A 24,785-nucleotide genomic window follows, 5' to 3' on the forward strand; every position below is an offset into this window, starting at 1 on the left:
CTACAAATATTTGGCTTTGAACTACATTTTATACAAGAGCAAAAGGCTTCTAACATGTATAACTCAGTTTATAAGGCCATAGTATCACGCTCATCTATAAACACTTCCAAACATTTTTTTGAGACATTTATGATAAGACAGTTAAAAGCTCTGTTATTTCATATATACTTTACAAAAGCCAACGGAAAAAAAACTAGCAAACTTAAGTGTGGATTTATTAAACTACTGATTTATTGGATATGTATTATACTACTGGCAGGAAATAATTTCCAGAAGGGGATACAAACAATAAAAAAGAATGGGAAGCTACATACAAGCATGACCAGAAAGAATATCACCCCTGTAGCGCCTGCATTTTACAAGCAATTCAATGAAAGCTTACTCACTAGATACAAATATGTACCAGAGTACACCAAGAATTTTGGTCACTGATTTATGTCTCAGTGGTTAAAAGGAAATATTTGAGAGTTGCTTGCTAAAATGCTGTGAAGTACAATTTGTGATTAATCAAAAAATTAAGATACATGATCCAAGATAAAGAAGAATCCAGGAAAACAGTAGAGATTTCGGTAACAGTTTTAAGCTCAATCTTCCTCAACCAGGAAGCTATACTAAAATAAAAAAAATCTTATTTTCTGATACCCACACTACTCATAGTCTCTGGAGAAAAACATAAGCTAGTTATCCGAGAAAAACCATAAGCTAGTTATCTGGCTAGAACTTGCAGTTATCTGACCAATTCGACCCTCCTGCTGTTCTTAATGACCCCACCTTTAAATTTGATTAATCCTTCTATCACAAGATGGCTAAACAATTCATGCTCTTCTCTTGAATGTAGAGGTCTGAATTAAAACCATGATAATAGTAATAATACAGCTGTTCCTACTTTGTCATCCCGGCCATCCAAACAGTCTTCCTTTCCAGTTAATTTCTTCAGTTTCTTTTTAGACATCTTCAAGTCCTAAGAAAAACAGTGTTGCCATTATTATTTATTTCAAGTTTTTATTTCCAGCTGGTATAAAAAATAAATTTTAACGGCATAGAGAAAAAATACTCTAATACTCTTCTTTTGTTGTCTCATTACAGAACCACAGCAGATTTCAACAGGGTTAATTACTCATATCTCACTACTAAGAGAACTTCACAGAAAAAAGGATGGCAATTACTTTACCATCTACTCCAGAGACACATATTTTGTACCAGCAAACATACCAGACTAATAGATACAAACATCCTTTAACATTTAGTCATGCAACCGTCAAGTTTTAAAGCAGTTCCAACTATGTAACTCTCGCCTAGGCCCTCCTACCCTTCCCCTAGGGTGGAGGCAATATCGTGACATCTCGCAACAGCTACACCACCCTCTACACGAACTAGTCCTGCAAGCCTGCCGCGAACAAGAAAAGGTTTAAGAAGGCTGTAAGAAAGCTTCACCAGAAGCTCCCAAAGCTCTAGAGATGAATTTCCAGAGTACAGGTCAACTACCTAAACAGATAAGCCACAGAAATAGCTCAGCCATAAAGCAGGGAAGACTAAGTAAACACACGGCTCTTTAAGACAGCCTTCAACATGGGCGGGTTGAAGTGACTGCAGAAAGAGCTGCTGTTCCGCCACGAGCAAAGGGGGAGCAGCCTCCTTCCCCCAACCCCACGCGTGAAGAAAGAGCAAATACAGGGTGAGCCTCCGGGGCCCCTCAGAGCACAAGCCGGCCAGCCGGCCTCCCCCACCCGGCAATGCCAGCACACCCCCACCCCCTTCCTCTCCTCTCCCTTCCCCTCCTTCGCCTCCCCAGCAGCACAGGGACGGCCCCGCCTCGCAGCCAGCCAGCTCAGACGCACCCTCCCGTCGAAGCCAAGGGGGACAGCAGCTCCGCGCCCCCGACCCTGTCCCGCCAAGCGGCCTCAGGAGGACGGTCCTGGCGGAGGGACCTCAGGGGTACCCCGAGCGCGGCCCCGCTCTCGGGCGGGGGACTTCCCTCTCAGGCACAGCCCACCGCGCCTCCTGGAGCTGGAGCTGGAGCTGCCCCGGCCCCTCCCCGCCGCGGGGCGCGCTGGGCAAGGCCCAGGCCCCCGGGAGCTGGAGTCCTACCGGTGAGGCAGCCCTCGCCCCGAGGCGCTCTGGGAAATGTAGGCGGTGTGGGCCCGCCTCCTCTCCCGCCGTACGTGCCGGGCCGCCACCACCGTGCCTCCCCGCCCGCCTCCCTCCCAAATAAGAGGCGTGTGGGTAGAGTAGTGCGTCCCCCTGCTTCGGCTCGTCTCCCTTCACCCGCTGCTGGACTGTCTCTGGAGAAGATGGCAGCGGAGGAGGCTGCAGAGGCCTCGCTGGCGCGGCTCTCCCCCGAGCGGACGCAGCTGGGGCGGGAGGATGATGATGAGGAGAACCTCGAAGGCGGCGGCGAGACTACAGCGTTCAGTGAGGGCTGGGCGTGGGGGTGCCGTGAACGGGCGGGCGGTGTGGCGGGCGCCAGGCCCTCCGTCCCTCTCTGAGGGGAGCGGCGCGGCGCACAGCTGCTGCCCCTCTTCCCGGGTCTGCGGGGCCCCGCCGTGCCCTGAAGGTGCTGCGGGCGGGCGCCATGCGGAGGCGCAGGAGGGAGAGAAGCACCTTGAGAGTACCCCGTGGGGGTTTGAATTTACAGCCGGGCGCCTGAAGCTGCCTTCGTGCCGTCTCCTTTTTCGCTCTGCCTGCGCCATGAAACCCCTGCGATGTGAAAGAAGCCCGTTTTTCTCCGTTTTACGAACTTGGTTTAGAATTGGGCTGGTGCGGGGCAGGCGGTGGGGCCACACGTGCTCCCTGCGGCGGCCCGGTCCAGGGGCTGAGCCTTGGCGGTGGCCGCGGCGCCTTCCTCCGTGCTCGGGGAGCTTTGAAACGGCGAGTCCAGGGGTTGTGTCGCCCTTTGCTGCCTTTATATCTAATGAGATTTTGTTGATGATGATGATATTTTTTTATTTCAAACCGTGGTCCACAAGGTCCCGTTACAAATCGGGGCCTGTTGGAGGCGGGATGGGGACGCAATGTGTGCCATGCCGTCTCTGCCCCATACGTTTTCTCTTTAGTATTTTCTGCCAAATGTGTTTAAACTGGTTGTGCCAGTTTTCCAGCCGCTCCAAGCGTGGCATTGATGCCAGTCATTTGCTGCTACAGCCTTATAGTTGAAGTGAACTGACTCTTCTAATTAAAAAAAAAGTATAATTTAGGCTCTTTGAAGCGTTATTATGTTCGTACATAATCAGTGATTCCTGATGGGCATTTAAAAAATCCTGCAATCTTGCTTCGGTAGCAGCCTGCTTTTCTTAATCATTTAGTGTGAAAATTTACATCTCTTCATGTAGATGTGTATACAAACTATATGTACATATATATATGCATACTCTCAACCATTTTAACCTATACACTTGCTCTGAAGATGCGGACAGTACAACTCAGTTGGACTTGGGCCGCTGCCATGCTCTCACTATGCATTCTTGTTAACAGTGTTACCTGTTTTTCTCACAGCACATGTAGTCATAATAAATCATTGTTGTTCTTATGGATTTCTTGCCAAAAATCCTTTTACTTCTTCATTTTCTTTCTGTCTTTCTATTAACAAAGTCTGCAGAAACTATCATCAGGCATCGTGCAACTTCTTAATTGAGAAGTAGACAGGAAATACAAGTCTGTCTTAGGTGAGTTGTCAGCTTAAAAATACATTTGTGAGAAATACAGCAACACTCTCCAAGTAGCAATGCTGATCTTGATATAGTTTAAGGTAGGTAGAATAATTTTACTCTGTGCTTCTGTCTTTCTAAACAATTTTTCTAACCCCTGTCTTCAGGTATTCCCTCTATTTCCTCTTTCTGTTTTTTTATAATAGCAAAGATTTGTATCCAACTGCGATGTTTAAAAGCAAACAAACAAAAAACTCCAGGGAAATTGTAAGAACTGTTGTAAGATCCTTCCAGCCCTTACTCTGTCTTCAGTAGTGGCCAGGAGTAGATGGCTAGGGAAGACTCTCAGAACAGAGCAACCATACATTAATGCATCCTCCAGAAATACCTTCAAACACAAACCAGTTTGTTACTCCCTGTTTTCTTGAGCCAAAGGTCATGTTTTTATATTTAAAATCCCATAGTGGATTTCTCTTCCATAAAATTCTCACTTTGACACTCGTATACTTGCAGCATCTGCAACAGCCTGTGGCAGGGAGGTCCGCAGCGTTAACAGTAGGTTGTGTAGAGAACATTCTTGTGCTCTGAATTTCCAGCTGATTCCTCCATTTGGTGCATCCCAGTTTTTGTGTTGGAATAGACAGTGAGTCGTTGACTTGTGTGCTCTCTCTACATCTCATGATTTTATAGACATCTGTTGTATCCAGGCTGAAAAGTCATAGTCTGCTCTGTTGCTTCTCAGTAGCTAAGAAGTGATGCCATAGCTTTGTTATTTCTTGTCACCCTTTTTTGAAACTTTTCTAGTTCTACCATGTCCCTTTGAAGCTTGGGGGATCAGGGCAATACCATTCAATATGCAGGCTGAGTGGGGCTTTCAGCATCCTTTCCTAGTACTTCCTAATGTCAGTTGTTGGGGAGAGGGACTCACTGCTTCTGAGGATTTATACCTCTTCCTTTCGCCAAAACTGTATTTTAAAATCTCAACGTGGTAGTCCTGACTGGTGATGCTGAGCTCAAAGTCCATCCATTCATATGTGAAATCAAAATTAGGTTTTTTTTCCCAAGTCTACCACTTGACTGTTTTTTGTCATTTTATTGCCCAGTCATTCAGCCTCTTAAGTCCTTTTGAAATTCTTCAGTAGGCCCATCTCTGTGCTACCCCAGAGAAAGCATTGATTTGCAAGTGCTGATGGCACCAGCACTTAACCCTCATCACAGCCCCTGATGATAGCAAATTCCTTCCTTACTCCCCTCCTTTTTTCAGATTGCTCAACTAGTCATAAACAGTTCTAAACTTAGGTTTTCAAATTTTCTTAGCCGCTAGTGTATTGTTATGAGTATTTGGACCTCCTCGCCTGCTTTGTCTTGATAGCACTGCATTTTGCCAGAAAATAACATGTAAATATTATTTTGTTAACTTTAAACATCTGGTGATACAGATGGGTGAATAGCTTTGTCTGTCCAGGATGGCATTATTTCACAGTGGTTTCCAAGGATGAGCGATAATTAATCTTGTATTATTCTCCAACATACTGTTTATATATTTTTTTCTCCTTCACACTTGTAGTCATTTTTGCCTGTTAGAAGCACCAAATTATTGGAAACGAACATATTTGTATAATTCAGTTATATCAACAACACTTTTACTGGTTTTTTTGTTTGTTTGTTTGATTTTGTTAAGATGGCATGGTTGTCTCTGGAAAAGTGAAAAGCAACAACCTGGATGTGAAAGTTACTGAATCAGAATTGGAAACTGAAGAAAAAAGAAAAGAGGAAGAATCCACAAGAGAATCAGATAGCAACATTTTGGATGTATCATCTGATTATCCAAGAGGTTTGCTAATAAACTCTAAGAATATTTATGTTGTGTGCTTGAGGAAAAGAGGAGAAAAGGTGGAAATAGTGGGGAAGAACGGTGAAGGGAATGTGTGAAGTCTCATTTTCTATACATCCAATAGGTATGGATACTTCTTCCCATGCATCTGAATAAAATATTTTCCTAATGCATTGGAAATATCTTTCAAATAAGATGCCATTTTCCCCTTACTAACATTTCTAAAAATCACTGCGGAAATTCGCACATACACAGTGACAGAAGAGAAGTTAAGGTTAGATGAGGTATGATCTACATCAGGCTTTGATGCTAAAAGCACCACAGAGAACAGAGAAAATCTGTTGTATCTAAGTGCAGAAATTAAAAGTTAGGAATTGCTTTTAACCCTATCTTTAAAACTCAATTCTGCATCTTGAGCACATTGGTCAATTGCTATCTTTGTTTCACATAAGAAAACCTGAAGACTAATCTTGTAAAAGCATTGTAAAGGTTTAAAATCGCTGCAGAATCAGTATTAGTGTAAACTGGGATGTTCTGTGTCCAATAAAGCTGATTCATTGGATAAGCTAATTCTCTTGTTTTTAACAAATTCTCCACTGTTTTCATTGACTGATAAGTTGAAAAATCAGGAGGTGAACTTAAAGGTTAAACAGTCTCCTAAGGGGAAAAAAAAAGTGGTAGAATTTAATGTGTCCTGGCTATACAGTGAATAATTGTCACTTATAATTGGTCCACTTCTAGCTGATACTTCAGTTTTGCCAGACAGTTCACAGGATGTTTTTGTACTGCTTTGTGCATGATTCGCATTCACTAATGATGCCGAGCAGGAAAATCAGGAGTAAGTGGAATGTGACTTGATCTTTTCAGCTTGTTTTTTCAAGTGAAGGTCTTTCCATTTTGAGAGTTTGATATGTGTCAGCATTAAAAAGCCAGTAGAAATACATTGAAATATATGGATCTTATTAAAGAACCATTCTGGGGATTAATTTTGCAGTCATTCCTTCTACCATGGAAGTTAAAGTATACAAACAAGTATTCCAATTGGTACTATAGTCATTCTCTAATAGTGTTAGATTTGAAAAGGTGCATAGAAAAATAGCAGTAATCTAAAAGTAATTTTTTAACTAAGAATGTTTAACTTCTAAATATCTTTGCTGTTTAGAGAAACATATTTCAATTCAAAGACATCTTGCTGATCTAGAGAAACTAGCTGACCTGAAAGAAGGTGAGTTTACCATGGCAGTATCCCAGAACACAGATCTTCATGTTACAGGTATTTACATTTTTTTCTTAGTTTTTATTTTTAACACACTACATATTTTTATAATGCTTGAAGACTACAGGTTTCATAAAAAATAGCTTTATGATTTGTTCCCTTGCTTATTGAATGTTGTAATTCCTTCAGTAAACTTAAGGCCTTAATGATTCCTTTCCATCTTTTTCCTCTGCATTGTTGCATGTCTAATGTTGGCAGTGTGCATGGATCAGCAAAATGTTAATTCTAGCTATACATCATCAGCTTAGTCTCATTTTTATTTTACTTCAAGTGCCACAATAACAGGGAAGCTAATTGGTGCTTTGTAGTGCTTAAATATCAGTTTAAATAAATATGTATTCTGTTTTGGTTTTTTTCCCCACTCTGTATTCATTTCAGATCCAGATGTATATTGGAGGATTGCCTTAAGACTGCAAAGTGTTTTTATTACAACTTTTAGTTTTTCTCTGATTACATGTATGTATTTAGTGCTGGTAGTGGCAGCCCTTGCAACTGAAGCTAGTTTTTATTCACAGATCAAGAAGAACATCAGTGCTCATAGGCTCTGCATCATACGGCTCTTGTGCCTTAATCATATTTTAGAGTGGCCAGTGGTGGAAATAATAGCTTCTATAGAGAGTTTGTTCCATTTTTAATGAGGCGATAGATCATAGGTATCTCATAAGTCTGGTACTTGCAGCTGTTTTGAGCCGAGTTACATATAAGTCCATGGTAGTAATAAGAAACTCATTATTCCCTCACCTATTCCCAATAGTAATTTTTTTTCTTCTGCCATGGATGTAGCATTCTTCTGCCATGTGTATTAATGGACTGACTTGTATTTATTACCATCACCTCATGTATTTGATACTTAGTAAATCATAAGTCAATAAAAGAGGCTGATCAACATTAGAGAACACTGGTGATTTATTTGGTGAGCTGTAGGCTGCCTCTGTTGGCTTCGGTGGCATGGGAACTCTGCATGGACATAGTAATCCACTCATTAAAAAAGTCACAAAAAAGGAATTTTACTGTTGTGCAAGCCTAAGTAATTATTTTTATAGATGCCCACGTTGTGTGACATGTTTCAGTATTCATCCTGTACTGTTCTAACACATAGAAACTTTTCTGCTAAATTCCGCACAAGAGTTTGACATTCAGCAGTGTACGACCCAGCAGCAGATGTATGTGTGCCCTGATACATAGTCCCTATGTGCAGTTCTACAACAAGTGTCTCCCAATAGCTAGTTTTTATTTAGGGTAGTACTGCAAGTGCTTCAGAACCTCTGATGTCAGATAGTCTTGCCTTTGTTTTTTTTGTCCCTGATGCAAGATTTCCAAGAAGAAAAGTTATTTTTAACATAGAGTACTTTTATCTTTTTTGCGGCTTAAGAAGATACCAGGTACTTGTTTTATCTAAAAGGTTCAGGAGGAGGAAAGACACATTCTTGTTCTAACATGTTCAGTTGGGGTTTTTTTGAAACATTGCAAGTCTCTAGACTTCATCTATAAAATTGTTGTTCTGCAACACTCTTCAGAAGTTGCGTTAGCCTCATGTCTCTGGAATAAAAATTACTAGAAAACAAAAACTAAAGGTTGTAGCAATTAGCAATCTTTAAAGTAATAGTAGTTGTTGTCTATATTCTATGGAGTAGAAAGAGGCAGTCCATAAATTTGACATTTGTGTATGCCTGAAATAGAATATACACTGGGGAATTAATTTCTAACTCCCATTGGCAGTACCTCCATTCTTTTTTCTCTTAGCATGCATCTCTATTAATAAAGTGGTAACTGCATTTCATATGTTTCTCATACTTTCTGTTTATTTGTATTTTCAGATGAAAAGAAGCCTTGTCCATTGTGTCCTGAGGAGAAATTCAAAGCTTGCTATAGTCATAAACTCCATCGTCACCTTCAGAATTTGCACTGGAAAGTTTCTGTTGAATTTGAAGGTAATGGCAATCGTATTTGAATAGTAAATAGTAGAAGAAATTGTGGACATGTAGGACATTGTTCTGTGTTTCATCTTTTTAAATTCCTCTTGACTTAAGCATCTTGTTACCAGCTCTGAGCTAGAAACATATTTGACAATGAATTTTGACCTGGGTTGTAAAATGTAAATGTAAAATAGCTCTGTATTCTTCTACATGCCAAAATAGTTACAGTTGTGCATTTTCTCATTTAAAAAAAAAAAAAAACACAAAACCAAACAAACAAAAAAAACCCCAACAATTGCTTGGCATGTCATGAAAATTACTGTAAAATTTAAAATATTGATATAATGAAAATTACTTTTATTAAAGTTTTGGTTATATTGTTAATAATCAGACACATGCGCACGGTCATTTTTTGGCTCATCATAAAGATTCCATGGTTTCAGATAAATACTTAAAGTATTTATTTAGTATCAGTATTTAGTAGCCTGAACTGTTTTTTAACAAACTCTGTGATCTGCTTGTAAGATGCATTAAAATCCCTACAGGAAGTTTAAGAAGGAAAAGGAAGTGAGCTGTATGTGTTTTTAAAGAACTAGGTGTATGAGTTTGTGGGAAACGACTAATCAGAAGATGGACAAGATTAAAGTTAAACTAAAAATGATCTGACTAGAGTTCTGTATTTCCGTGCACTAGCAGATGTCTTTTTTGTTCTTCGTGGGTTTTTTTTTTTCTTTAAACTGTGGAACATAAGTTTTATAGGAGTATTCACACAAGTCTTTTAGCCAGGTAACGATACTTTTGTAAAATACTCACAAGTATTTTTGAAAGTTTCTGTATAGCCAGAAGACTCGCTGTAGCTTTGTAGGATGTTAACAGACTTACTAACATGAATTGTCTGTATGTAATTTTGTCAGATTTAAAAAATTTGTAATTTATAATTAGCTGATAAATTTCTCTGTGTGGCAGGTGAGTTTATCATATAATTGGTAATGTTCTCTTGTTGCTGTCTTGTGGCAACATTTGGGAATCTTAAATGAGACTGTGCCCTAAAAATAAAGAACATTTTGAGTCAGAGTTTGTGGTATAGGACATATGCATTCTCTTTACTTATTGTACTGTGATGTGACAAGAATTTGTTTTCCAGGGTACAGAATGTGCATCTGCCACTTACCTTGTCGTCCAGTAAAACCAAACCTCATTGGAGACCAGGTAGAAATGCTGAATCACAGAAATGTTTGTTACCCTACAAAGTGGGGGAAATGGGTGATTTAGGGGAACTTTTGCGATCTACTTAGTCTCAAAGTATGTCTTGCCATCCAGTGTGGGATACCAAAAGCTTATCAGTCCAGAATATAGGTATCTGCTATAACCCTTGGGTAGTTGAATGTAGTTGTATCTCTCTCTTATTTTGGTGGGTAGCTGCCTAGATCATGTAAAACACTGTTACAGTTCGGAGTAAACAGCAGCTTTGTGTGGAAGAGATGAAGGGTTTGTTAGGCCAGGCAATGGATGCTTCTCAGTTCCTTCCCTGTGTGCTGAGTATGTGGAGTATTGGCAGAGTTCAGTTGGTTGTGGTGCTGTGGCAGGATAGCTGTGCTGTGCTGGCTCTGCAGGAATGATTATTTACAGTCTCTGTGGCTGTAGATTCAAAATATTTTGTATGCACTAGAGGAACAGACAGATGACTTCTTCATATGCCTGTGTTCAGGTGTAGTTCTACTTTAACCATGTTTATGTATTCTGAAACTACACATATTATATTTTACAGGCGTTTTCAAAGATGGGAGCCCATTACCATTGTATCATCTGTTCTGCAACTATCACGCGAAGAACTGACATGATAGGTCATATTAATCGTCATGTAAATAAAGGAGAAACTGAATCAAGGTTTATTACAGGTAGGTTCTTACTTCTGTAAAACATGCAATCCTTTTATACTATCTAGCACATGGAATAACTGATATGTGGGTGAGAGACATGAGAAAAATTCCCAAACAGATTTAGCTTTACTAATGAGAAATCTGCCCTTAATATTTCAGAACTCTTTTTTTTTTTTTTCCCTCAAAGGTGTAGCAGTGTTGTGATTTAGTCTCTGCATTGACCAGCTACTCGGTTCTTATCAATAAATAATATTCCATTCACAATTAGTTTAATTTTGTAAATGTAGGCTTCTGTCTCCCCAAAAGAATGGAGGACATGGAATCCATGAAACAAAATCTGTATAGAGAATTTAATACCTATGTATTTGGCTGTGTGTGTTTGTAAATCAGTCTTGAGTAAATCTCTGCGATATAAAAATCCTTTGCTTTTTATCCAAATTGCATCAGCGTGGATTCACAAAACAAGTGACTTTTTTTTCAGTCCTGGAGAGTCATGACAGAGCTGTCTGTAGTTCTTCGGTAAATTACAATCTAAATAATTGGAATGCCAAATCTCTATTTTTGCAAGTTGTCTGTTCTCTACAGCTGTCAAGTAAAAAGCACATTATTGATTAGCTGGTGTGTAAAAATTAAGGCTTTTTTGCTACAGCCCAGACTGTTACTGTTGAAAATTGGTCTGATTTTTTCTCTCTGTCTCTGTGTAGACATATGGATTTTATCTAAATATAATAGAATAAAGATGAGACTGGGAGCTCTGAGGGTCATACTTCTTCCTGTTGCCAATATGCAGTTTAGGAGTAGTAGTTTAGTGTCTGAGGATCAGTTTGCATGTCTGAGAAGTGATAGTAGTACCATCGATACCATATTCCATACCTTTAACTTAAATAGAGTTTGTGTTGTGAAATATATTAAACTCTGTATGGTTCCCTTCAGAGGTGTTAGTAGAGAGTGGCCCATTTGTCATTTTTTAACAAAATGCATGTGGCTATTTTTCCTCTCAGGGAGAGGATAAATTTGGAGGTCAGATATTTCATGCTTTGTAGGCACTTCAGCAACACTTGGGGGCTATGAACATGGAGCACATGGTAGAGTGGTTCACAGATACGCAATCTGTGTATTTGAAAGCACTGAGAGATAGGCAGGCTGAGCACTGAAAGGTATCTCGTTGATGGCTAACAAATCTTTCCTGGTCGTTCCTGGGTAAATTTTGCTGCTGTTAGACTGGGGATAAATTGCTCAGAGGAATGACAGCATGTGTGTACAGCTGTCAAATCAGAAAGCTTGTTTTGCCACAGACTATTTTATACAAAGGTTAAGTGCTGAAATTGTCCCTATGCTTGTGCTGTCTATACACATTTCATGAAGCTGTTCGATAACTTACAGAGACTAGATCAAGGATTTTGAGGGGTTTCTGCAGTTCATTGATATACATTCAGGACTGTGTTAATAGGGTTTTAATTAATTAGCAATGTATTGTGTTTGAACATGCAAAACAAATGTGCTAAGTAAGCCTGAGGCTCAGGGGCTTGCTTTCTTACATTTAAGTGGATACATAGGAGCCCAACTGAGAAACAAATCTGAAGTTTTGTGGGAAGAAAATTGTGGTAGAGCTTGATCTTTATCTGCCAGTCTTAGGACTAGAAGATAAATTGTTGCCTGCTTTTTTTCCCCCACATACTTGTTAATTGATTCATGTGCTAGTTGGATTACAGCATAACCCAGACTTCTTGCTATATGGGAGCAAATTTTCAATTTAATTTATCAGATGTGCTAATGATAATTTCAGTTCTCACTAACTTTTCCGTTTCCCCACAATTACTTTCTTTTAGTTCCTGCTCCCAAGCCTTCTCATGAAGTGCTGAAAGAGTCAGCCACAGATGTGCAGGTTCTTCCCAACTACTCCACACCTCAGAAAACAGATTCCTATTTTAATCCTAGAATGAAACTCAACAGGTAAGAGAACAGGGAGTGGGAGGATGCACCAGAGGGGTGATGAGTTTGTAGTGAAAAATACTCAAGCGTTTTGAAAAGCAAACCCTGCAAAACTTTTGTTCAGAGCGTAAGAGAAATGGTTTTCTATCAGAACTCTTCTTGACAAATAATATTTAAACCCAATAACACTATATGGGAAATATTGTCATTTCTGAAGCAATTAAGTATTTTTCTGTAATGAGTAGTTGATGGAGAACAGGATTTGAAAGGAGCACACTTGAAAATTCACTTCATTGTGTACACTTAAGGTGTTTTCTTGTGAATCTCCACAAGATACTATGGATAGTCACCGCTCTCTCGCCTCTAACTGAACAGCAGCATACCTGTAATTTACAGTTTTCATATTCTAGGCCTTTTTCTCTTGGGACTCAGATTCTCTCAAGTGACTTCTCATTGTTTGCATTAAAAAACATGAAGAAAGAAACATCATGTTTTTTTAAGGACAGTCATAAATGGTGTCTGTACCACAACTGAAAGGTGCGAGCATTGACACCAAAGCATGGGCCTAGGCTTCAGCCTGTGCTGACCCCTCATGTTCTCAGTGCTGTTAATATTTGAGCTTCCAGGTTTAAAGTTAGCTCAGATAGGTCTGTGACAGCTAAGGCATGCCTCTGAAGAAGGCCATTGCAGCTAAGGTTATGGCCATGTCTAAAAGAACAAGGCCTGTTCCTCAACACAGTGGAATTTCATTGCTCTACAGTAATTTCTGACATATTTTTAAACACAGAGCCATTAGTAGGGTAGTATCAGATTGTGCTGGGAAAGTAAGAAAAATAGTATTTACTGTTGAATGCTAGCCACTTTTTCCAGGTTAGAGTAACTAGTAAGTTGATTCAGGATCTCACCTTATGAATATCCTGCTATAGAATTAAACTTTTAAGGATAGTTGAGGCTTTTGATTTACAATTCTTCTGTGTAAAAGGTGAAGTTTAGCTTAAATGTTCTAGTATTATGTTCAAGGGAAATAAATAAGGAAAAGGAAGGAAAAGTATTTTCTCAACTCACTGACTATGACCATTCTTTTTTATTTTCAAGGCAATTGATATTCTGCGCACTAGCCGTTCTTGCTGAGGAACGTAAACCGATAGAATGTTTGGATGCTTTTGGTGCTACTGGTAAAGTCAATTTCTTTAATCTCTTGGCTAATATCCAATAGTATGAAGGAGCAGAAATCAGTAGTAACTGACATCGCGTATTCAAAAATAGTGAGGTACACAGTAATTTTCTTCCTTAGGCAGGCAGTCGTTAGCTTCCATACAAAAAAAACAGCCTTCAAGAGCCTGCTATTAGGCCTTTTAAAAAGACTGTAAATAATATTAAGTCAAAGTTAGTGGTTTCCTTAAAATCAGTTGCCTTAATGTCCATGAAATGGCATCTTCCTAAACTTGCGTCCAAGGTCATGGATCTCTTGTGACTCTGTGGCTGTGGAATTTGGCTGTAAAATCAACCTGGGGTTTAAAAATGGTGATGAATCCAAGCTTCTTTGTCAGAATCATCTCTTAGTTGATTACAAAAATTCTGAACATGAACTAAATGTAAAGTAGTTATATCAGTGTCTATTAACCATCTGGAACAAAAATCTGAAGAGATCTGGATTGCTGCCTTATCAGCCAGCTACTGTAAACTCAGTCATAGTTGAGAACAGCAGTAACTGCTCAGCGTTTTGCATAAAAATTCTTGATAATGAATTTATCACCATTCTGAACTAGGCCAGACTTCACAAGTGCATCCTGTCCTGCATTTCTACAATGTAATCATGGACTTCACTACAAAAGTCAGCAATAAACATTTGGAGGCAGCGTAAAAATCTTCACAGTACCTATTCTTATGTTTGGGTTTTACTGTGGTCTGTCACAGGACCCTGTCTGCTACGCTGGAGTGTTAAACAAGCCAAGGGGCTTTCCTGCAGATTGTGGGTCCAGCTTGCTGCAAAAATCACAGGTCTCTTGGTCTATAGCCCCAATGATCATATAAGAAAGTGACAAATAGACTGTCCCTTTACATACCCCCTTGTCAGTCTGTGCTGAGGCAGAAAGTCACCAACACATTTTTGCAGGAACATGACAAAATTTGCATCACACACACTTCTGTATTACAAACATTTAAAAGGATTAATTTTTTTCTTAGCAAGTTCAGCGACCCAGAAACCAACTCCTTATTCTGTCACGGAGTTACAATTCTGTCTTTCCTTAGGTATAATGGGATTACAATGGGCAAAGCATCTCAGAAGTTCTGTGAAAGTTACAATTAATGATTGTAATGAAAATTCTGTGACAATGATTCAGGAAAACTGCCATTTAAACAAAATGAAGGTGAAACTGAACACTAAGGAAGAAGACAATGATGAAGCTATGGGAGCTGGAGAAGAAAATACCGACACCATTGAGGTGACAAAAATGGATGCCAATGTTATAATGCATTTGAGATCATTTGATTTTATGTAAGTGTTGAATGTTTCTGTTAATAATTTTTTGGTTTGATAATGACACACGCCACCCCATCGCCCAGTATATGATTATTTGGGGAAGCTGGAATGAAAGAATTGACCAACAGTCACTTGGTATTTTAAATGTAATTCTGTTGTCCCAGAAATGGTGTGGGAACAGAACTTTAATCTTAAATGTTTTGGAAATCGCTGGAAAAATATTAAGCCCTTCTGACATCCAGAATGGACTATAAATGTACATGAAAATTTTGAGCCAAACTATTTTTTTTTAATAACTTCACTGTCTGTTTGATAAACAGAAATGTCAAATTAGTCTTTTTTTTTTTCTTAAAACTTTTAATTAGTTTAAAATTAATACTTTTGCATGTTGTTGTGTAGGACTTTATTGCATCTCTTGTTTTAATCCATTTTGCAGCATATTCATTTTCAATTAAAATGGTCTAATTCTTCCAAGTTGGGTTTATAGATGCATACATTCAAAACCTATACAGACATCAAAATATGTGATTGGATTTTTTTTTTTTTGTATTAACATCCAGATCTAAGCTAATTAAGCAGCAGTTATTCAGGCTGAAAATTAGTCTAATTATTTAGTAGATAAACTGGAATGCATACATTTGAAGATATTTTTGTTTTTAGAAGTTTTGCTTTGTTTTAAGGATGAAGTTAAGCATCAGGCCAATATTCTTGTAACTTGAATTAGTCAGTGGGTCAGGATGAAAAAAAAAAAAAAAAACACAAAAAAAAAAAATCTTGCTGGCTTTGTGGTGATGTGTTTTTTTCCCAGCACAGTGCTGCCCTGGCTCTTGCAATTTGACACTTAAATATTCCAGAGTAATTCATGAGAGGTGTGCTGTAAATTTTAGTCCTGTTTTCTCATTTTGTTTTAAATATGACCATAGGTGAAGCTTATAAAATAGTGTTTTCCTGAGATTAAAGCTAAACTCTTGAGCATCTATAGATACTCAGTGGGACGTCCGTTTTTTTTTTCAGCCATTTGGACCCCTTTGGAACTTCTGTGAATTATCTGGATTCAGCCTTTAGAAATGTGAGAAATCTTGGAATTGTGTCGTTGACGTCCACAGACATCAGTTCTCTGTATGCAAAGGCTCAACATGTTGCCCTGCGTCATTATGGATGTAATATTGTCAGAACAGAGTACTACAAGGAACTGGCAGCCAGAATAGTAATTGCTGCTGTGACAAGGTACTGCTAAAACAAATTTGCTAAAATTGTGGTAGAAACTTGTTAGAAAAGTATTAGTGATACAAAACTTAAGGCTGCTGCTGTAGGTTGTACTTGTTCAATTTCCAGAATTCCTTAATTCTAAAAGCCAGGCTTCGTGATACAAAATTAATGTTTCATATTTTGTGTGCTGCTGTGGGATAATGTAAATTTTAAACTAAAAGATTGGGAAAGGTGAAAATGCATAAATAGGGTAGGAGTTTGGGATTGTGGGGAGCGTTTTTGGTGGTGGGGAGGGATAGCAATGTAAAAAGTAATACCCAGACTTGCCTATTTGCAAACTCTTTTATTCCTCTCTTAATTTTGTGGTCATTTTAGTGCTGCGTAGGACTTTGTAAATATTAATTAAACTGCTTGAATGGCATCTAGCTAAGCATTACAATTAGACTTGCTTCAGTGGAAACTGATGTTCGCTTCAGATCCTCATGCTTGAGGTTAAAAAGATATATGTAATTACTAACTTGTGAAATTTGTCATTTGCATACAGATATTCTCAGTAAATTCAGTCTGTTAAATAAATGAAGACATAAAACCTGGTCCTTAATTCAGGAAAAAAAGATATAGGCAAGAGGATGGGACAACTGCTCAGGAAAGATGGGGAGGAAATAAAGTGCACAGAGGTCTTCAGAATGCCAGAGTGTAAATACTGACCTGAATATGTTTAGGTTTTACTTCTCTGTCTCCCTGCATATGTGAAGTTGTTCCCTGCAGAACATTCTTAGATACAGACATGGTGCTCAAGGAAAGTTTTTTCTGGGTTACATGCTCCAGCCCCCTAAAGATTTCTTTTTCCTTCTCAATGCTTACCTATTCAGGACTTGCTCACTTGCCTTCCCACAGTCCTTATCCAATTAACATTCGATGATTTACCATCATGTGTGTCCCTCTACATTTCTGCTTTCTCGGATTTTCATTTAGTTTGTTTATATTTGTTGTTACAATATTGTGGCAATATTCTGGTATTTGGATAGAAAGATGATGCAGATGGCAGACCAATATTTCTAGACGTGATAAAAGGAAGTAACACAAGATTTGCTTAGCCTTACAGGAATTAGTCAAAACTAGGCACTTAAAAAACAAAACTTTCTTGTGATCACTTTCTCAGATCTTTAGTATCTCTTTCTAGAACGTGGATGAGCTCAAGAATCTTTCAGCAGGTTCAGGTGTCTGTGGCAATCTTCGTCTGCTGATTTCAGTACAATGGGGTTTTATGTTTGTTTTTCCTTCATAGAGCTGCAGCTCGCTGTAACAAAGGCATTGAAGTTTTACTCGCAGTAGCTCTGGAACATTTTGTTCTAGTAGTGGTCAGAGTTTTAAGGGGACCATCTCCTGCAGATGATTCAGCAAAGAAAGTAAGATACCTCATCCATTGCCAGTGGTGTGAAGAGAGAATTTTTCAGAAAGAGGGTAATATGGTAGAAGGTAAATGGATTTTCCTTTGTACTTTCTAGAAGGTCTGATTCCTGTATCTCCGTTTTGTGCTTGTTTAGGCCTTGTTTATATTTACATCTTTTAGTAAAGTAATAATTCCCTTTAATGTAACAATGAGTGTATTGTATGAGGTGGAGAAGGTACCATGCTTTATGGTAGTGTGTTAGATTAGTTGTCTGCATGGATTTTGCTGTAAATGTACTGGATTTGTTTCCAGACAGGACATATTCCAACTAACTGTAGCTGCTGAAGCTGCCAGGATGCCTGATATGCCCATGGATCTATCCTTTCAGTAAAGGGCATGAAGAGTGGGACAGTCTTTGCTACCATTTGGTTCCTCCATACAGTGGCAGCTTGATAGATTGCAGTGTGAGATTGCTTTTCTACTGTTCATGTCGGTTACCTTAAAATGTAGTGGACTAAACAGTATCACTTTCCCCTCAGATGAGGGTGTATTCTGCCTGGCCTTTGGCAGTATCTGTAAGTGCCTAGTGGAAATATCTTGGTAGGTGTGGTAGGAAAGGTATGCAACATTCCTGTAATTCATCTAACACTTGGTGGTAAATAAGGCAGCCTCTAGGTTAAAAGTAAACTGTTTGTGGGCTGTCTCTATATGTAAATTAGCAGATGTAGGAGACAAGAAATTAAGCTAGGAGGTAGCTACTTTATATTCATTCAAATGTATATTTTAATGAATATAAAAGGAAAAACTTTGTTTCAAAGTTACAGGTTCTTGGATATCTAACTACTAACTGGTAGTGTCTTTGAGTGCCCTACTCAAAGTCAGGTGCAGGAGCATGCAATGAGCTTCTTTAAAAAGATTAAAAAGATAAAGTTTTAAGAACAGAAATGAGTAACCGATAAGTACAGTGTTATGGTAGAGGTCTTAATTAGTAAATGAATTGTTTACTTAACGCCTTACTTGCAAACGAGCTGACTTACAGGTTAGAAAACTTGTAGGTGGGCTGTATTTTGTAGATGTAATTGGCTTATGTCTGAAATTTTGCTGTTATTTACTGTTAACCTGGACAGCTACTTATGTAAGTGTAGGAAGGCTAACAATTTCCTTGTTACCTGAAGTCTGCCAAGAAAGATAGGAATTATGTGGCTTTTTAGTTTGGTGTCTTTTTTTTTTTTTTTTTCCTTCAATGTTTTAACAAGGATCAAAGATCAAGTCATCAATCACTAAATTCTCATAAGCACTGCTTGGCAGAAGTGGGAACAGTGTCACACTTCTGCTGTTGCTTGCCCTTCCAAATACCTCCACTGAAGTAAGCTACTATTTCATATCTATGTCATCTCTCTCCAGTAAAGTAGGCATTGCTGACTATTTCAAAACAACTTAAATCCTGTTTTTCTGTTGTAGAAAACCCTTATCAGCAGCTGCCTTGTGATTGTCACGGCAGTATGCCTGGGAAGACGGCAGTAGTTCTTGGTCCTCTGTGGTAAGTACAGAACACAATACAGAATTTGAGGGTAATTCGGGTTGGAAGGACCTCTTGGAGGTCAGCTATTCAGTCATATAATAAAAATGCAAGTCTACTGGATATTTGAGCACTATAGAAGGCGGTATAGCAATCAGGAGGAATCCAGAAAACTTTAATTGATTTGAATTTAGTAGGGTATTCAGTTTTTGCTTTTGTTCATAGAGTTCAAACCAGTTAATAAATAATAAGAAATTTGCTTTAAATTTCACATTAGTGCAACTTACATAATTCGTCCTCCACAGGAGAACCTGGCTCTGTGTTCCTCTAGTTGCCAAATGTTAAGCAACAGTTTATTACTTGATACTTGTGGAGAATTTATTCAGTAAATCCTTACATGTGCTGATGGTAGTAAAAAATACACTGCTTGATAATTAATACTTAAAATTTTCTCTTGTGAGAAACAAGAATAAATCTTTTTGTTAAGTCTTTTAACCATTTCAAAGCGGTATTAAAAACAGTTGACAATTGACTACCTTTCTTCTGGGAGCTCAATTACTTTCTCAATGTAGTAGGGCAAGTCAGTGGTGGAAATAAAATTACCATTGTTGAGATCTTGATTTTTAACATGAGACCAATGTTACTGTCATTGGAAACAGCAATTCAATACTGCTAAGTTAAGAACAGTCAGCCTGACACAGCACTTCAGTGTAATGTAATTGCTGATCAGTTTGGGTGAGAGATTTTTACAGCAACTTTTTTGCTTTCATTAAGAAGTCTGGACTTTTCACTTGTCTTATATTTCATAGGTCAGGAGCCCTCTTTAACACTGGATTCCTCAGAAGAATGCTGTTTGAGGCTGTCCAGTATGGTTTGGATGAAGCTCAGCCACTTTTGAAGACATTAGTTTGTGAAGCTGAGTGCACAACTTCAAAACATTTTTCTACCCATAGTCCTTATGATGAGAACAAACAAGGTAAGAAAAATGCAGACCATTCACAAAAAGGACTGGCTTTGTGGTGATTTAGAGAGATGCTGCTCTTTGGTAACTAACTAACTACAACTGTTAGTTAGTTGGTGTTAACTAACAGTGGTGTATCTGTAAAATTGAATGCAGCGTGGGACTTGTCAGCTCTTGTCAGATGGTCTTCGGTGCTCTAAAAAGAGCAGGGTCTGTCAGAGGCAGAGCGCTGGATTTAGACAAGTTTAATCAGTATGACAGGTTCTAAACCAAATAAACATAATGCAGGCAGTTCGCATGCCATGAAATCCAGCATGTTCCCTGAAGGAAATGGAAATACTAAGTGTCTGCTAGTTCTTTGGTGCATCCTGATCCCGACCTGAGAGCATATGCTTTTAGGAAGAGAGGACTCCAGCTGTCATGCTCTGCATACTCCACAGGGATTGCAAAAAGAAATGGCTTTCTGTACGGGAATGCTGCTCTACTCATTAAATGAAATTGTATTTTGAATATCCCCTCTAAATTGAAGTTACTGAGTTAGTATGTAAAAGCTATCACATGTATGCTTCTTACTACACTTCCTGCTTTAGGCCAGAATGTGGTATCATGTCTTTCTGTTTAACGAAGGCATTTTGCCATTTTTACTGTCTTACAGTAGAACTAATTTTGACTTTTAATTGTATTCTAGAAGAGTGTGGTGTATATATTAAAACACCAAATACTTCTGCAGAATCCTACTTGGTACATGGTAAGTAGATCATTTTGGTGTAGCTGTAGCAGTTTCAAATTAAACTATAGTTTAAGTGATGGCTAAGCCAGCCTAGTGTTCACGTATATTTTTATATTTAACAATACTGGTACTCAGGAGTTTTTTTACCCACTGAATACCAATTTTACTTTATCTTCATCCAGAATCATATTTACTGGTAAAAGCAGAATGCTAAATACTCCATGAAGCCTTCTTGACTTCACTTTTTGTTACTGAAAATGGCATGTTAATTAAATTCAGGCTAGATTTTAACTCAGCAAAATACTAGCCTATAAAAGCAGACAGAAAGGTGTAGTTGCTGTGTGGCTTTTCTTTTTATGTACTGTCTTTGGCTTCACTGGCATTTTTTTTGTGGTCTCACTGAGTATTTACTGGTTTCACTGGCATTTTTGTGGTCCAGGAAAAAGAAAAAGTGATGAAGTGATTCGAAATGCAGCCAAGCGCCAAAAATCTGAGAACAGTGCTGAGCACCCTGCATTTTACTACAATATCCACAGACACAGTATTAAAGGAATGAACATGCCAAAGTAAGGTTTTCGTTTAAGCTCCAGTCTTATCTTACTATGACAACTGATATATAACTTGTATTGGATCAACCTTATTAGCATTAACTCCTTTTTAAATGTTTGGGGTTTTTTTTCAGGTTAAATAAGTTCTTAAATTATCTCTCTGAAGCTGGATACAGAGTAAGCAGAACCCACTTTGATCCTATGGGAGTTCGCACAAATGCGCCCTTGGCACAATTTAAGACTATTCTTATGAAGTACAGCACTCCCACGTACATGGCGGGGCAGGCAGAAGGCCCTGTCCATCTAGCTGAAGATGTCCAGGCAGGAGAACAGGTTCAAGCTGCTGCAGATGGCAAGGCAGAAGATGCTGAGTTTCTAGAAGATGATAAATCTGGAGTTGCTGCTGCCATGTTCACAAAAGACTACCCTACTCACTGTGCAGCTGATTAATGCAAATCATTTTGTTCATAGATCAGAATATTACAGACTTGCAAGCACACCCTGTTCAAGTAAGCCAGTACTTCTTACCAAACTGGATTTTCAAAATCTGAATTGCCTGCTATTTTAATTTGAAAAGATGTTTTAGAATTATGTAGCAGAACTTACCCCTGATCACAGTGTGCGTGGTCAAGGTACTGTTACTGTGAGAAGGTCTCTGAGACAGTTACTTGCTTTTACGCTCACATCCACTTTCACACTGAGGCATCATGGCTGCTGCTGTGTCTTTGTTAAAGCCTTATTGCTAGCACAGAATCCAGAAGGGTGGATGTGGCCAAAAGTCTTAAGCATTTCTGAACATGAGGTTAACATGATACAGAATATTCCTAAAATGAATCATTCCTAAAACCTGACTGGGTACAATTCAGAGGGAGGTCACATTAAGATGATAAAATATCACAGGAAAAAATGTGATCCGAGTTTAAGCAAGCCAGAAAGTCCTGACTTTGGTGCACTTCTAACTCCAGGTTGCACATGTAATGTGGCATTCAGTTCTGTTTTCATAGTTCTGCCTACAAGCAAGGACTTAACACAAGTGAGAACCAGAAGGAATGGTTCCAAGACTGTTACTGAAACTTCAGTTTATAACCTAACTTTAATTAATTGTGTTAGTCACTCTAGGTAGTTGTTCGTTCAGAGATTACATTTGGTTGTGTACTGCAAAACGGTACAGTGACAAGGCACCACAAGTTGAAGTTCTAGGTGAAGTTTTGCTGTGTATTTGTCAATAATACAATCTTAGCTGTTATAAAGGTCTCTTCTGTGAACGAGCAAAGATGCTGTATGTTGGTAGTTGGTTCTGGTTTCCTTAAATATATGGCAGCATTCCAGCCAAATAAGCTTGACTAATAACTTTGTCCTTTCTTTCCCCTACACTTTTTTCAGATACCTCCATGTATTTCACTTGAATTGGGAACAACTATCACAACTGAACTAGTCATTCCAGTTTTTCACACGTTTGGTGTTCAACCTGGCCCCCAGTATTAGGTTTATTTAAGAGCAGAACATGCAGGGTTATTAGTCTTATTTATCCATCTCTGAAACTCCACAATATGAGTATCACTTCTCTCTCATTGAGCGCCAACCAAGACTAACATGACTTATATGCTCCTGATTATGCAAAACTTCCTAAGTTCCTATCAGGCCAGAATTAAGTGACTGCCTCTTACTCCATCTTAAATTCAGGACTGCTTTGGTAAGGAGTTATTTTCATTCTGCCCTAATTAAAAAAAAGAGGAGACCACTAAAGGGATAATAGGTTGCACTTCAGCAGTGATACAGCAACAATGTTTCCTTCAAAAATTTAGTGCTTATAGTTCTTTTCCAAAGATAACTTGGGATCAAATTGGAAAGATAAATGCAAGGAGAAAGAAAAGTTAGTGTTCCCTAGTTGTTCTGAACTAAGTATTTATTTTTCTTAAGTGAACTGTTGGAAGGCTTTGCTTGCAGATAACATGCTGCTCACTTCAGTGTTAATGTAAGTGGGATAGAATCAGTCATAAAGTCAGTTTACTGGAGCAAAAGAGTGTTCCACTTACAATAAAGTAGGATAGAAAGAAAGTTTAACTGAAGCCTGTTGTGGGAAATATGTTTGATTACTTTTACAGCCCCTAAGTAACAAGGTATTGTGTGTCTCTTCCAAGTCAAAGCAACTATTCCTTGGTGGCTGCAGATGTGCACAAGGAGGTGCAGAGAAAGTGAAGTCCAGGCTTGTCCATACAATTTGGGCTTTTTTTCCTCTCTCAGATGGGCAGAAGCCATTAGAATCGGGGACAAGGAGTTTTGCCTGTTTTAAGTGACCAACTTACAACTGGTGTTTAATTCAGGCCTGTGAGAATTCTCTTTCTGTTCAAAAGTTCTCTCAGTTGTTCATCAGGTAGGGTCAGTCCTGCAATAGTTAGTTAACAGAACACTAGTGTTGGTTCAAGGCTGTTGTTTGGGGGCTTCTCCTTGTTATTTCTTAATTCTATTAGAAGGTACGACTAGTACATTGCCCTCATGCTGTATGGAAACGGGGTTTGGGGAACACAGCATTCTGCTTGTCTGTGTCTCAAAGCAAGTCACCAATGGCACAGCAGCACAGAGCACTCTGTGCACAACAGCATGACCTAAAGCTGGTTTGATCAACTTGGGTAATCCGTATTGCCATGGTTGGCTATTACAGTAGTAAATATAGTAGTAAATAAATTAGGATAATGCGGGTGTTGGTGGCAAGGTTACTGCTGATTCTCTTTAAATTCTTAGAGCTGGCTGATGTTATACCACCAGGTCTGAGCTGATACTTGGCATAGTACTTTGCCAGGCACTCTGTGCCACTATCACTAATGTCAGACCTTCAACATGCAACAAATCTTTGTTGGACCCAGGTGTTACTGCAAGTGGCTTGTGCTGAACAGAAAATCAGAACTGATTAACTGCTGGAACCATTAGGGTACTGAAATCAGTATTAGGTTATCAGCTGATCAGCATGCTAGAGGACAAACACCAGAGGATGATGGAAAATTAAGTTTTAGGATATGATCTAGTTACCGGTATGGTAGTACAGTGGCACCTCTAATGCTTTTTAGCTGAGGGACATGTCCATCTACCCACTGCATACAGCAGAGAGTAGCTGCCCATGAGCATGAGCTCTCTGAGTGTTTTCTGTTTAGCTGTGACTGAGGGAAGCTTTAAGGGAGTTAAAGGTGTTCAAAGAAGGCTCTGAAAGTCAGTGTCAGCACACTGAGCAGCAGGAGCAGAGGCAGAAAGGGACCTCTTTCTGCAATCGGACAGTGCCTAAGTTCAGTACGTCTCAAGAAATCCTACTCTTAGTGTACGCAAGCATTCCCTCTTAACTCAAGGTGCATCCTTCTGGTTAAAAGTTGTAATAACTGTAGAGATAAAACAAGGAAAGGAACATAATTTCACTTTTTTTTTAATAATGTACCTCAACCCAACCGATTCATTACAGTTATCCTACA

At 38.9% G+C, this 24,785-nt stretch overlaps 2 protein-coding genes across 6 annotated transcripts in view; one reads left to right on the forward strand and one right to left on the reverse strand.

The window, feature by feature from the left end:
* SWT1 (SWT1 RNA endoribonuclease homolog) overlaps positions 1 to 2,001 on the reverse strand; it is a 43,798-nt gene extending 41,797 nt beyond the window's left edge. Inside the window, exons 1-2 of one of the 4 annotated variants that reach the window (XM_075507826.1) lie at positions 1,839 to 2,001; positions 887 to 961 (exon numbers count right to left, since the gene is read on the reverse strand). In XM_075507826.1, coding sequence (XP_075363941.1) covers positions 887 to 952 — 66 coding nt within the window. In that variant the 5' untranslated portion in view covers positions 953 to 961; positions 1,839 to 2,001. Of the gene's footprint in view, positions 1 to 771; positions 962 to 1,838 lie in introns of those variants that run through there. The other 3 variants (XM_075507822.1, XM_075507823.1, XM_075507825.1) reach the window with 3 other exon arrangements.
* A 149-nt stretch (positions 2,002 to 2,150) lies between these two features.
* On the forward strand, positions 2,151 to 22,665 carry TRMT1L (tRNA methyltransferase 1L). Of its 2 annotated transcripts, none has more exons than XM_075507828.1 (16): positions 2,151 to 2,412; positions 5,326 to 5,478; positions 6,641 to 6,751; positions 8,572 to 8,685; positions 9,815 to 9,879; positions 10,439 to 10,568; positions 12,380 to 12,503; positions 13,578 to 13,657; positions 14,736 to 14,982; positions 15,982 to 16,194; positions 17,465 to 17,655; positions 19,031 to 19,109; positions 19,898 to 20,064; positions 20,738 to 20,797; positions 21,219 to 21,345; positions 21,462 to 22,665. In XM_075507828.1, the coding sequence occupies exons 1-16, from the start codon at positions 2,292 to 2,294 to the stop codon at positions 21,775 to 21,777; spliced, it is 2,298 nt and encodes a 765-aa protein (XP_075363943.1). In that variant the 5' UTR covers positions 2,151 to 2,291; the 3' UTR covers positions 21,778 to 22,665. The 2 variants fall into 2 exon arrangements, with proteins under 2 accessions (XP_075363943.1, XP_075363942.1); XM_075507827.1 differs by having other exon boundaries at positions 6,641 to 6,703.
* The last annotated feature ends 2,120 nt before the right edge of the window (positions 22,666 to 24,785 follow it).

Source organism: Mycteria americana, chromosome 7 (assembly GCF_035582795.1).
Source record: "Mycteria americana isolate JAX WOST 10 ecotype Jacksonville Zoo and Gardens chromosome 7, USCA_MyAme_1.0, whole genome shotgun sequence".
Lineage (NCBI taxonomy): Eukaryota > Metazoa > Chordata > Aves > Ciconiiformes > Ciconiidae > Mycteria > Mycteria americana.

Bases quoted from the DNA above. Each gene is read 5' to 3' on its own strand.
- TRMT1L (XM_075507828.1), top strand. From the start codon at position 2,292: ATGGCAGCGGAGGAGGCTGCAGAGGCCTCGCTGGCGCGGCTCTCCCCC. The intron at 20,798-21,218 runs GTAAGTAGATCA...TTTGTGGTCCAG, and splicing joins AGAATCCTACTTGGTACATG to GAAAAAGAAAAAGTGATGAA. The intron at 21,346-21,461 runs GTAAGGTTTTCG...GTTTTTTTTCAG, and splicing joins AAAGGAATGAACATGCCAAA to GTTAAATAAGTTCTTAAATT.